The 13,027-nt window shown below is 39.2% G+C and overlaps 1 protein-coding gene across 2 annotated transcripts in view; it reads left to right on the top strand.

The window, feature by feature from the left end:
* Positions 1-13,027, top strand: part of macrod2 (mono-ADP ribosylhydrolase 2) — a 422,519-nt gene that overhangs the window by 8,344 nt on the left and 401,148 nt on the right. For both annotated transcript variants that reach the window (XM_062430213.1, XM_062430214.1), the window contains exon 3: positions 1,924-2,037. In XM_062430213.1, coding sequence (XP_062286197.1) covers positions 1,924-2,037 — 114 coding nt within the window. The remainder of the gene's footprint in view (positions 1-1,923; positions 2,038-13,027) is intronic.

Here is a 13,027-nt window from a genome sequence, read left to right on the forward strand (position 1 = left end):
TCTCAAATTTGAATTTATCAAAGTAAGTAAGTTGTTTAAGTAGACTACATTTGCAATAGCCACCTGAAGAACATCTATAAAAGCTTGTGCTGCCCAGTGGTTCCTTTTCTAATTTAGTCTAACAGGTCTGTTCTTGAAAACAATAAACAAACTTCATTTAGATTTAAATACTTACATTGCACTTTATTGCATGCTGCAGAATTTTTCTTTTCTTTCTTTTTTTTTTTTTTTTAAACACAGATCTGCCTTAAAACATGTCTCAGTACAAATAAAGCAATTTGGTGTTAAACAAAAATTACATTACTAAGTACATGTTAGTATGTGTGCCTAATGAAACATGTAGGTCATGTATAGAAAGGTGAGCGAGGTCTGGGGGCTTCTGGTGAATATGTAACTGGAGAGAGTGAGGAGGATGTGATCCAGGCTGGCAGTCACAGTCAGATGACTGGAGGTGCAGAAAGAGACACTGAGGCTGAGTTTGCGGGTGTAGGAGGGGGCAGCTTTATTGAACACAATATGATTGACTGTTGAACAGCAGCCATGGCATCACACTGCAGAAAGGGGATGAAAGGAAAGCAGATATTAGACAAGGTATATAAACTACATAGGTAATGTCAAAGCCAGTAGGAAATAAAGAATAAGATGTTGAGCAGACAATGTAATGTAAAATGGGAATTAATTAAACTAATAATTGGTCAACTGCAAAGATTCCTTGCAGTCGAGACAGACCGCCAGAACACGAACTTCACATTCACAGGCTGGATTGACTGAACGCCAAAGCATCAAATTAAAGATAAGACCACAGCCACACTGACTGGTCGACATGAAACAATGATCAAGGCCCTTAACTTTACCAGCAACAATCTTAACTTTAAAGCGAAATGTTCAAAGGGTATTAGGATTGATGCATAACTAAGGTGATAACTGTACCCACATTTCGTTCTTCACTCACACTAATCAGGAATTCAGGAAACAGAGACGAAGCAATGTGGATTAGCTTAGTTTGACCAACCTACTTTCTGTGTGGACCACAGTTTTAGGACCAGTGATTCTCAATCAGAGCTAATCGAGTGCAGAACTTCTATCTTCTCTGCACCTGGGGCTGGGACAAGGCAGACAGCAGAGATGGAGCTTGGCCTTTTGTATAAAAGGCAGGAGGGAACAAGACAATGTACAAAAACATATGCAAGAAAGAAGCTCAGCAGAGCTTCAAAACATAGTTTATGGTTGTGGCAATTCCTCTGACAAACCAGCCGATACAAACGACAATTGATGTTCAGTGAAGTGAGACAGGTTGGCAAATTGGGATGAAAAAGGTTGGTGATGAGTTCATATCTGTTGTGGTGTGTTTCTCTGCATTAAATTAAACAAGGTATAATAACTTTTTATCCCAGCTAGTCTAAATGTACTGTGTGAACATTTGCTGATGTGTAATCCTTCAGCACCAGTATGAAACAGTTTGGATATTTTCATCCCTAGTTTCAACTATTAGAGGAAATATATTGCACAAAATAGTCATGGCTGATCAAGCTAAACTTGTCTGACTTGTTACTAGCCTCTACGTGTTGCAACATGGAATTCATTTTTATGCAGGTTATTAAAAGAGAAAGCTATACCATGACTATGTTTCAGAGTTTGCAGATTAGTAATCCACAGTAGAAATGTTAAACACTGTGTGGAGTCCTGACATTGCAGCAAGTTGGTAGTACTACAAATGGTGGTAGAAATGGTAGTACTACTTAATAATATTACTGTACATTGGAATAACGGATGAAATGATGATCATCATGACATTTATCTTTTTAGATACATCATATGTTCCTGGATTATGTTCATGGATATGTATGTTTATTGAGTGACATCTTCATATCTTTATATTCTTGCTCATATAATGTAATGAGTTGAATGTATCTTCTATTTCAGCCAATGACCAAGAGGAAGGGACGGAGTTGACAGGTGGAGGAGGTCTAAGTGATAAAGTGTCTCTCTACAAAGGAGACATCACCGTCTTGGAGTTGGATGCCATAGTCAATGCTGGTAAGGACCTGTGACCTTTGGGAGCTGTTGGTGGTGTTTGTTGCCCTGACAGCTCAGCTCATTAAATTGTCCTTGGCTGCCCTCTACTGTTAAGACTCCAGAAGTGCTGGTTCTTGCAGTATTACAAAAAAATAACGCTTGCATTTGAGATGAATGCTAAACAGGACTCTTGTTGGTCTCTCATAGGCTGAAATACAGTGGCTGTTCGGTTTATGTAATGACCTTTTTTTTAATTCACATTTTAAAGGTATCTGCAGTTCCAGCTCTTTTCCTACCTTGTGCCAGTGAAGCACAGGGTTAATGAAACCAATAATTGGTTGGCAGTTCTGTTCATCTAATCTGTCATTAATGTAGCATGTGTGGGCTGCAGTGATTAGTGGTCACATATTCAAGCCTGCAGGGGAGGAAAACATGGTAAGGATCTGTTACAGCGAGTGGATGTAGAATCAGAGAGCGTTAGTAGATCTTTTTTGAGAGATTTTTGCTACTGTTATGTAAGTTTCTGCATTTGGCTCACAACCTACACACAACATCAGATATTTTAAAAGACTACTCTACCTGTTGCCTCTGCTGCTGGTGCTTAGGAGCACCATCTCTCAGCTGTAGGGTTAATAGTCTCACACCATCACTGTATAGCAGTGATGGTGGGAGACTATTAACCCTCTTTTTCATCATGCAGTATTTGCACACACACACACACACACACACACACACACACACACACACACACACACACACACACACACACACACACACACACACACACACACACACACACACACACACACACACACACACACACACACACACACACACACACACACACACACACACACACACACACACACACACACACACACACACACACACACACACACACACACACACACACACACAAACACTCATATTTACTAAGCAGTGTGCATGTTGTGTCAAATTAATGCTCTATAATTTATGCAAGATTAATAGATGTGAAAAACAGACTGCTCTGTTGGATAAGGCTAATGAATTTAATCTATTAGTCTATGTAAATACCCATCCTGATGAGGACAGGGTGACATGACATTCTGAATCATCATCAAGTAAAAGACAAAGATGAGTACACCTAACAAACACCTGCCTAAATGTCATGGCAATTGTCTTGCTTTATCAACATTTTGACCTTTACAAATGTTGCACTTGTAGCAGTTATTATACAATTTAAGTAGTTTGTTGTTCGTTCTGAGTTTGGTAATAGCTGTTGCTTTTCTTTTAAATGCATTTAACCTCTATCTAGATAGAGATAAATAAAATGTTGATGTTAAGATATTTATATTAAGAGCCTGAGTCCACACTCTGGTAATGAAGTGCTCTTTCACTGCACTTTCACCCAATTGTATGTTAGAAATATATTAAGTGTCCTTTGCAGTCAGTATCATAAATATATCAAGGGGAAGGCAGTCGATAAGATGAGCAATGTTTCCATTAAGTTACATTAAGAGAAATCAAGGTTATGAGAATGGGAATGTGGTTTAGGACAGAGCATTGCAGTTTTTTTGTTTTAAACTGAGATACTACTGTATCTCTTCAGTGATGAATTCTGCTAGATGTCCAGCCTCTGATTGAGCTACATGTTGGCCAGGAGGCAATTCATTCTTTTTGGCAGGCTGTCAGAGGGTCTGAAAAGGTTGAAGGAGCTTGAAGCCTTTTATAATTTTCAGAAGGGCTCTTCTGCAGTTGGCACACTGCTACTCTATCTATACTGCAGGTACCAGCTGTCTTTGTACAGGTGGCTGGACTGTTAAGATCATGTAGTGGGGGATTTTGTGGTCCAGTTGTGTTTACTATCTGAGACAGTGCTGCTCAACAACAGTAGTATGCTGTGATTGTGATCTAATCTTAATGTGAACGAAATGATCCAAATCATGTTTTTTGTTTTTTTGGTAACAAAACACAGGTATTTTTATACCAGTCTAAAATAACTAACAAAATATTATTCACTTTCCGTAGTTGATGGTTAACAATAACATTCAGCATTTCCAAAAAAATGGTAACAGACTATTTATGTGCTGAATAGCCTGGGCATGTTCTGGCTTTAGTGGCTCATGTCCAAATTTTGGTGAGTAACACGGCTCTGAGCTCCATGTGAACAAACTCTGCGGATGTTGTACAAGGTGTACAGATAAGATCTTCGGATAGTTTGTTAAACTTCTTGCCTTTCATCTATTCACTGCTTCCAATCTCCAGCCTGCAGTACTTCCATTTTCTCATGCTGTTTTTCATTTAGGCTTGGCACCAGTAGACTGCTGTGTGTGAAGTGTGGGACTTTTTGAGCAGTGTGAAAGGATTAGTCTAAAGCTTAATAAACAGTCTTTTTTCCCCTCCTGAGTAAAACGATGAAGTGCAGAAATACTAATTATGCAAAATTGTGTAGGTAAAGGTGAAATTTGTTGTATAAAACCTTCCAGGAATACATTTTCTAGTCTCTACATATTTAGGTTAGTTATGAACTGAAGCGAACAGTCACAGGAGCAATTTATCTGTATAATGTTGTGACTGTCTAACACAGTTCAGTATTCTGTTTGGTCCTGTGGTTGTACTTGGACATGTATTGATATAATGCTGTACTATGATATAGAGTTTTGTGCATCATTGTGTATGATGACTCAACTTAACTGTTTTTTTATTATCTTAAAGACTGCTTTATAAAGCACAATTTATGATTATAATGACCTAAACGCAGCTGCTCTAGCTCAACGAAGTGAACAATGAAAACCTCCACCCTCTTGGTCATGATATGGGCATTACTAATGGGACTAAGGAAACAGTCATTGTGTCTGGTTTGATTGCAGCGGTCATCTTCCATGTTTCATTTATTTTTTAAGCCAAAGGTGTATTTGAAATCTGTGTTAAAGGTTTTGTCTAACATCAGCAATATGTGGCATGCAACGGAAAAATGTCTGTAATTGTACAGGCCTGCTTGGTACTGCTGTTATGGTGGCTGCCTATAGCTTTTAGAGGGTGTCTAGTTGCTTTATGTCTTCCATTAAAGTTTAATTATTGGGCTCATTGAATTTTTAATTCTTCCTTAATTCTGTTTGGACAGGAGGTGCTCAAACTGTCACCTGGGTGAAAGCCCGGTGGGAGCCGGACAGTGAGGCATGTGGTGATAATCGGTAAACTGCAGGGGGTGGTGGGCAGGATGGCCATAGCATGACAAGGTGGCTCGGGCTGCAGCATCCAGCCCCGGCAGATGGATCAACTCAGCCTTATGTTTACAGTGAGCCTGCATGGGTCCACCACCACTCTGCATCAAATGTTGTTAGATCCACCCTCATTCTCACAATAACCCTCTTCCAAAAGATGAAAGCAACAGGGAGGGATATGTGTGACACATCTCCCAGTGGTGGATCTCATTTTTTACTTGGCACATTGTGTAGATAGCATCTCAGGACTGTCGACTGTTTCCCCCCGGTTATTGATTCCCTGATATGGAACACTTTCTGCCCAGAGTGTTATAAAGAGTACATTTTTCTTCTTTTGTATAAAAGCTGAAGTATGTTCAGTATGCAAGTGGCAATACTATGTTGTTCTGTAATTTTGACAAATACCCAGCAATTTTACTGATTGCTAATTCAACGGCTCTAGTAGCCCATGTCTTTGGCATATATCTTTGGATTGGTATCAGACAATGATAGATGGAAAGAGAGGACTATCACAGTTAATCAAGGCATGTTTCATTGAAAATTGCAGGGTTCACTAAAAGTTTAAAGCATACTCAAAGTGGGTTTTAAATTAATGTGTATCGTTAATGTTGCCTCTACATGGCAAACACAAAGATAACGTTTTCCATTTCTCTCCTTTTCTTTGTGCATGGAGTTAATGTGAGTGTCACCATCCCTCTCAGATCAGAATGAGGTCGTAAAGATAGCAGTGTGAAGTGAAGAGGACTTCTCTTATCACGATGACTGTGGTAATTATGCACAGGGGTTGACTCCTAATCCATTACCTGCTGTAAACCTTTCCCATCATTCTGTATTAGATCATTTTTTACAGGAGCCAATTTAGTGTGCGCAGGGAATCTGGTTATGAATGCTATAAAGAAGCTGAAGGGGTGGAAATGAGTGCGAGAAAGGCAATTGGTATTCACTTGTATGGAGCTGCTGGTACTGCTGTCATCATGGGTTTGATGAGAGTGGTGACCCTTGGAGGGCAAAATACCTTGATCCAGTGGAGATTGACTTTCTTTATTTTTTTGATATGCAGTCGATTCAAACAGTGTTCACCTGCGGTGGTTGCTTGGCACACAGACAGCATTATTTACCTTCATGGTCATTCATGCATAATGTACTGCTGAGGGCTACATTCCCTGGTCTGGTCAATACTGAATAGAATACAATGTTATTCTGTGGTCAGGGCAAGGCAACATGCAGTAGTGCTGCTGTTTTTGATGCTCTGAGGGTAATGTCAGCCATCATATTATTATAAATGAAATCCTAAAAAATGTATTAGCCAATTAATGGATGAAGTGTTCCTTTGTGTTATTTCAGGTTAGAGTTAGACAAAACAAAGTAGGCTTTTAAATCACTTTATTGATATTATTCAAATTGAACTAAACTCCTGAAGACTAAATTATTAGAGTAGCCAGGACATGACATGAGTTTGGTAAGTAGGTTATTTGAGGTACAATTTGAATAAGAATAATAGATTAAAATAACCTTAAAAAAAGCTACATTTGAATCATCCACCAATAAGCAGCAAAGCAAAGAAATGCATATTGTTAGCAGTTTGATAGATTTTTATTGAAGGAAGAAAACTCTTTTTGCGTCTGTGATTGTAATTCTTTTTCCCCTTATTGAAACCCTCAGTAGTTGTGGCAGCACAGCAACAGTCCTGGATAATGGCGTGTAATGTCCAGAGAATATTATGTGCTTCTCTGAGTCACAGGCCTTAATGGAGAGCACTGCCTTATTTATTAGGGAATGACTCTCTGAGTGCTCTGGTAATATTTTAGCCTGAAAAGCAGAAGGCTTTCCAGAATGAAAAGTAGATGTGGCATTTTTATTCTCTGGATGAGCTCTTGGTCTGTAGACAGACTCTATATAGACAGACTTTTCACTGTCACACTTCCTAACTTTAGGGTGCTTTAAAATCCTGGTTGTAATATATGACAAAGTATTCTCATTCTCTTCTTTGTGAGAGCCAATACTCTCTTGCAAAATTGATTTGCTGTCCAAATCCTCATTTTACTGCATCTGTCTAAAATGTTGTTGGGACACAATGATACTGTTATGGACCAGGGCCATTTTTTTCCTTTTTTTCCTTTAGCTATTATTGAATAGGCTGTCTCATCAGTAAGCCCACACAGACTGTGGTATGACATAGCAAAGAGTGGTGTCAAATTTACAATTCACTTTTTGCTTTTCTATTTCCCCCTAGTGATTGATAAAACCTATGGCTTTTGGTTTTTGCTTCCTACTGTTTTGGGATCTTGTCGGTGTAGACTCTTCATTAGATTTTCTGTCAGGCCACGGATTTGCTGCACAACACGCTCAGCCCCCAGAGAGTCAGGCTCGACGGGTCTATCTGTCTCTCTGTGGATTCACACCCTGTGCCATAAACTCTCTGCGTGATGCATCCATGCTCCGAGCTATATGACTGCAATTCAAGGTCTCTCACGTTGTCTCTGCTCTCTTTCCCTCTCTCTGTTGCCAGTTGTACATACATGTGAGTACACACTGACACTTGTGCACTCACACACATATACACACTGTACAGATATCATGGCAGAGGACTGGTAACTTCTTGAGCAAACTTGTGATTGTTGCACTGTCACACCAAGAATGAAAATCAATGCCCCTGCCTGAGAGAAGTTGCTGCTCTGTTGAACAGTGAAATGACTCCGGTGAGTGGGCTGCATTGGGTCCCGCGCTAAAAGGTCCAGTTAATCGCATCAGCTCTGAGAGAGATACAGCACAAGGACAGGGTTTTCCCTGCCATCAGGGTGTAAATGTGAACTGAGGTGACAAACCAGCTGGCGTGCCTCCCTTCCTTCCGATCTCCGCTCGATTTCTCTCCTCCCAGTGTCCAGATTGTGCACAGCCCTGCAGCCTGCCTCAGCATGTGCGGTTGTTGTTGTTGTTTACCTAATCTCTGCGACCTACGTAATGCCAACACAGCCAAAGAGAAATAATTTTTCACGAGGTGTGGCTAATGGAAAGTAATCACGGGAATCTTTGCTGTCAGTGTGTATCCGGCTGGCACTTAGAGAAATGTCTCCCATTGCTTGGACTGCTAATGGTCTATGACCGTATTGAGTGTTTGGAGAATGAGCCTCACCTTCCTTCTCAGTCACACGTTTTGTGACCGAACCCACGCACCCCTCTTTCTCTCTCTGAAACTATCACTGTCTTTAGAGAGACTGTTGCCAGTGCTTATAAAGAGCCCCGTCGATCAAGTCAGGTCCTCACTTGTTGTCTTCCCGGTAGACGGAGAGCTTAAGTCATCGTTGTCAAGGTCAGAAAGCCGCTGTTTGCATCCTTGTTTTTCTTCCTACCCTCCTCCCTCCTGCCTCTGTTCCACCACCTCTTCCCTGTCCTGAAACAAACATTTCAAAACAGCCTGCCTTATGCTGCACACACGCCAGATCCCATCCATCAGGCCCTGAGAGTAATTGAGAGGCTATTCAGATGGGAACACAGGGTCTGTCCAAAAGGAGGAAAGAGTCTCTCACCACCTTCTGTTCCTTTTTTCCTTTGTCCCACACAACCTGTATAGGTCATTTATAGAGTGTGGAAGGAAAAATAAGATGATGAAACAAAGGAACAGAGGAGCATAAACTTCTATTTAGTGAAATACATTTAACCTTGATCATTTGTGGTGTTTAACATCCTTGTCCTTTCCTAATAACCGTTTTAGGGATTTTAAGGACAATAACATAATGCTTTCGAGTGGGTACTTGGGGATAGTGGTCGCAAAAAATATGGCACACAACTTACCCCTCTGCGTATGAGATGGCCTACCTGTTTGTGTGCCTGTATTTGTGTGTGGTAAGGGTACAGCTCTCTCAAGCAGATGAATTCAATGTTTTTGTAGCAGTGTAAAGCAAGCAAAGCTTTCTTTAACAGGTAACACAGCAGCAGACCAACGGATGAATGGATCCAGCGAGTGGTCAAAGCTTATTTATTTATCTGGTTACCTGTAGGGGGCACTGTGGCTCCACCTAAGGATCACTGAAATCTCTGATAGCAGAGTTAGTTTGAGAAGTAGGATGACTGAGCTGGTTCTGCATTTCACATGGATAAATCCCTTTTTTCTGCTTCCCCTTCACAGATGTTTCTTTAGAACTGTTTGAGGTGACAACTGGAAATTCTGAGGCATCTTCCAGATTTTCAGCATCTGCTCCTCCAGCAGTCTGGCAAATGTCCAATGTTGTGCTGTGTTTTTTTAAATAAATTGAAACACATTTTTGGGACGAAATGAAACAGGGATGCAGATTTTTGGAGCTCAGTACAGGGTTTCACATATTACGACGTAAGAAATGAGACTGTGGCATGTTCACTTCTTGTCTTTTTGGTGGAGATGCAGCATTGTATGAACAAAAGAGGGAGTGAGTTCTTTTATCTGTGACAGAATGTGGGGAAATGCAGGGTGAGAGTAGCACTTTACTGGCAGAGTGAAGCACGAGTGAAAAGAGAGGGTTGGAGAAATCAACCCCTGACTGCTGACTGTTTCTCTGCACAATCCTCAAGCAGTACACTCTGCACGGTCGTCAGCAGGCGATTCACTGGTGTCCACAATACCCCTCTTTGAACATCAGTTCATTCTCTTCAGTTCTGCCCCCCACCCCTCCTGTGTTTTCCTCTGTCCCCTCATCTCAGTTTCAGTTCATCTCAGTTAATCATTAGACCTGCGATTACTGTAAAGCTTTGATGAAATAAACAAATGCAAGCCATGTATACAGACAGACCAGAAAACTGTGCACCTTAGCAGAAATACTGATGAGCTGCTTGGTTACAAGGCTGCGGTGGTGAGGTTTTCTATAATGGTTTCCTATGTATAATAGCTAGGTAATGGTAATGGTTCAGGTAATGAGCAACATAATGTTACAAGTAAGTAAAGGAATATAAAGCACATATTTTGGTGATGGTGTTTGAAGGATGTAATTTTCTTTCACCAGACACTCCATTCGATAATTTTATGCTTTAGCTTCACCGTGCTCGTTTCTTCAGAGGTGTTGCAGTGGTTAGAATAAATTCATGCTATCTAGAAAATGTAACCGTGTTGTAGCAGAAATAAACTAATCCAATGTAGCGTTACTGTGACTAAGTCTCTGTCAAAATTCTACCTAGAACATCAGCTCTTTATGGAGATATGAAATTGTGTCCTCCCTACTATTTCTCTGTTTGCTAAACAGGAAAAATCACTCCGTATAAGAGGGCCTCTAAGCGACTGAAATGAAAGACTGTGATGTTTGCTGAGAAGCTTTAAATGAGAATACAATTCCTATAACCCAGGGCAGTTCATTCAATATTTGTGAGCATGTACAAGTTTCTGTGAGGAACCAGAGGCTGTGTCCTCAAAACTAGTTCTCAACTGGCCATTTTGAATGCATTTTAACATAACCTTGTTTTAAAATTTGTTTTTAGAGTAATTCTTGTAGGAATCAGTCACTAATACATTTTATTTACAAGTCCTAATAAGATGAATGTTTGCTTCTAGACAATTAGGGAAACAACACTAAGAGAGTATGACATTTCACTCCTAAACTACAAATATTTCTAAAAGTCGCTAAAATTCAAAAAAAGAAGCAATTATTTGCTTGAACACTTGAAAACCTTAAGTTAATGTGGTTAACTGTACAGTATCATGCCAATTTTAATTTTCTTAAATCAAAGATAAATGTGTAGCCACACATAAATGCAAATTAGTCACAGTTTTCAGTTAGTAACAGTGAAGCTGTATTTTTATACTGAATTAAGGAGTTTAAAGAGCAGTTTAAGAGAATCGAAGCACTCCAATGTCAATCAAAGAGTTTCATTATCTTTAATATAACAGGTAACTTTGTTGTCTAAACTGCAAGCATAGTTACTCACACTGTGTCTGCAGATGCACACAGACAGACAGGGCATTGGCAAACTTGTATTAATTTCTACTTTTATGTTTTTATTATTGAAAGACTGCTAATGCTTTTTGTTCATAATCACCACTACTGCTACAACTGCAGTACTGCTATCACTGGAAAGCACCCACTTTTCAAATATATATTCTTTTATTTATATAAGAATAAATATATACTCTTGTGTATTTTTTGCTCATTCAGAAGGTTTTTTAGATGTTTACTTACTGTCCTAACATTAAAGGTTAATTAACTAATACAAATTAGAATGGTTCTTCAAAAAAAACTATAAAATATTTATATCTATATCTTTATATGTATGTGTGTGTGTGTACAATATATATAGGTGTGTGTGTGTGTATATGTAGGTGTTTAAATGTATTTTGTTGTAAGTTAGCTGTTTTTAAATAATCACCTTTAAACATATAAGAATGTAAAAAAAAGTATAATTATTTAAGTAGTATAGTAATATAGTAATATAATATTACACAGTTTACACTACATTTATATATTATATTTTTGGTCCTTTTGTCTTAAACATGTGGGTGCATTTTTAAACTGTAATCCTTTTTTGAGCTTCCTTAAAGATCTCAAAAATCTCAAATAGGACCTTAAAACATGCAATAAAAACTGGACGTACTGTAGGTGTCTGCTGCTTAACCGTCAGCAGTCTGTTAAAATATGCAGCCCACTGTTCGCATTGTGAGAAGTTTACAGACTCTAAATATTTTTAGACTGTTTACGCCCAAATTATATTTTATAGCAACCCCGGCAGAAGTGAACCAGGAAACGTACTCCTTGGCCTAGAAAATCACCCCAAGGCACGATCAGAGAGACCTTTTCCATCTTTTATAATGAACCTGGTGCATAACAACAGTAGCCTTTCCCCAGATGAAAACAAATAAGGTATGAATTCAAAACAACATATCTTTAAAACCGGGCAAAAAAAAAATCCAACAAATGTGAGGGGAAAAAAAATGTAATTTGCAATTGATCCCAACACTGTTTATTGCAGACCCTGTTAGGAGTTTTTTTTAGGAAGGAATCAGCTAGTTGACGATGATAAAAAACAGTAATGATGCTGACCTTAAAGAACACTGCTGAATACTAACTAATACAAATTAGATGACCCAAGGAAAACATTATAGGAAAACATGCTGACTGTCAGTGCTTTTTAAACATATATAGATAGATATATATACTTTATTGTCCCCGAATGGAAATTTGTCTTGGACTCTGAGTGCTGAGATATGTATACGGGAAATAAATTATTTTTCTCAGTTTCTCTATGTCGCTGTAGCTTGGATCATCTTCCCCATTCATCTAGAACATGGAGTTACATGTGCTGGTTTTGGAGAAGTGGTATGACGCAATATGTCAACCTGATGAATTGACCTGCGCTGATGTTTTAATTGAACACGCTCTATCTGTTGTACATTCATAATGAAGAACTCTCGGCAAATACATTGAACTCCAGCAATCAGCAGCAGCTCTCTGGGGCTACATGGCTGCACAGTTGTTGCCCTCGTGTATGGTAATGAAGTACTGACTGGACGTCGTAATGAAATGGATTTCCCTTCTGTTGACACAAGTGATTGTGTGGTTACTGTAGGGCTTAGGGAATGTGGACTCATTATAGACAAATACCTTGGTACAGCTGAATGTAATAGAAATGAGGCTTGGTTCTGTTGGCTATGATGAACGGTGAGATTTATGTGAAATGTCTGGGAGATATGATTCTATTAGGCTTGATGGAGTTATTATATGTAAAGGTCTTAGGGCTTACAAGTCAGTGTTTGATGTAACTACCCTGCAAACAATGAGTACTAATGAACTCCATCAGTTTTCCAAAACCAGAGCCCATTTAGGCTAATTTCTGACTAAATGATCTCA

The sequence above is a fragment of the Scomber scombrus genome, chromosome 12, assembly GCF_963691925.1.
Source record: "Scomber scombrus chromosome 12, fScoSco1.1, whole genome shotgun sequence".
NCBI lineage: Eukaryota > Metazoa > Chordata > Actinopteri > Scombriformes > Scombridae > Scomber > Scomber scombrus.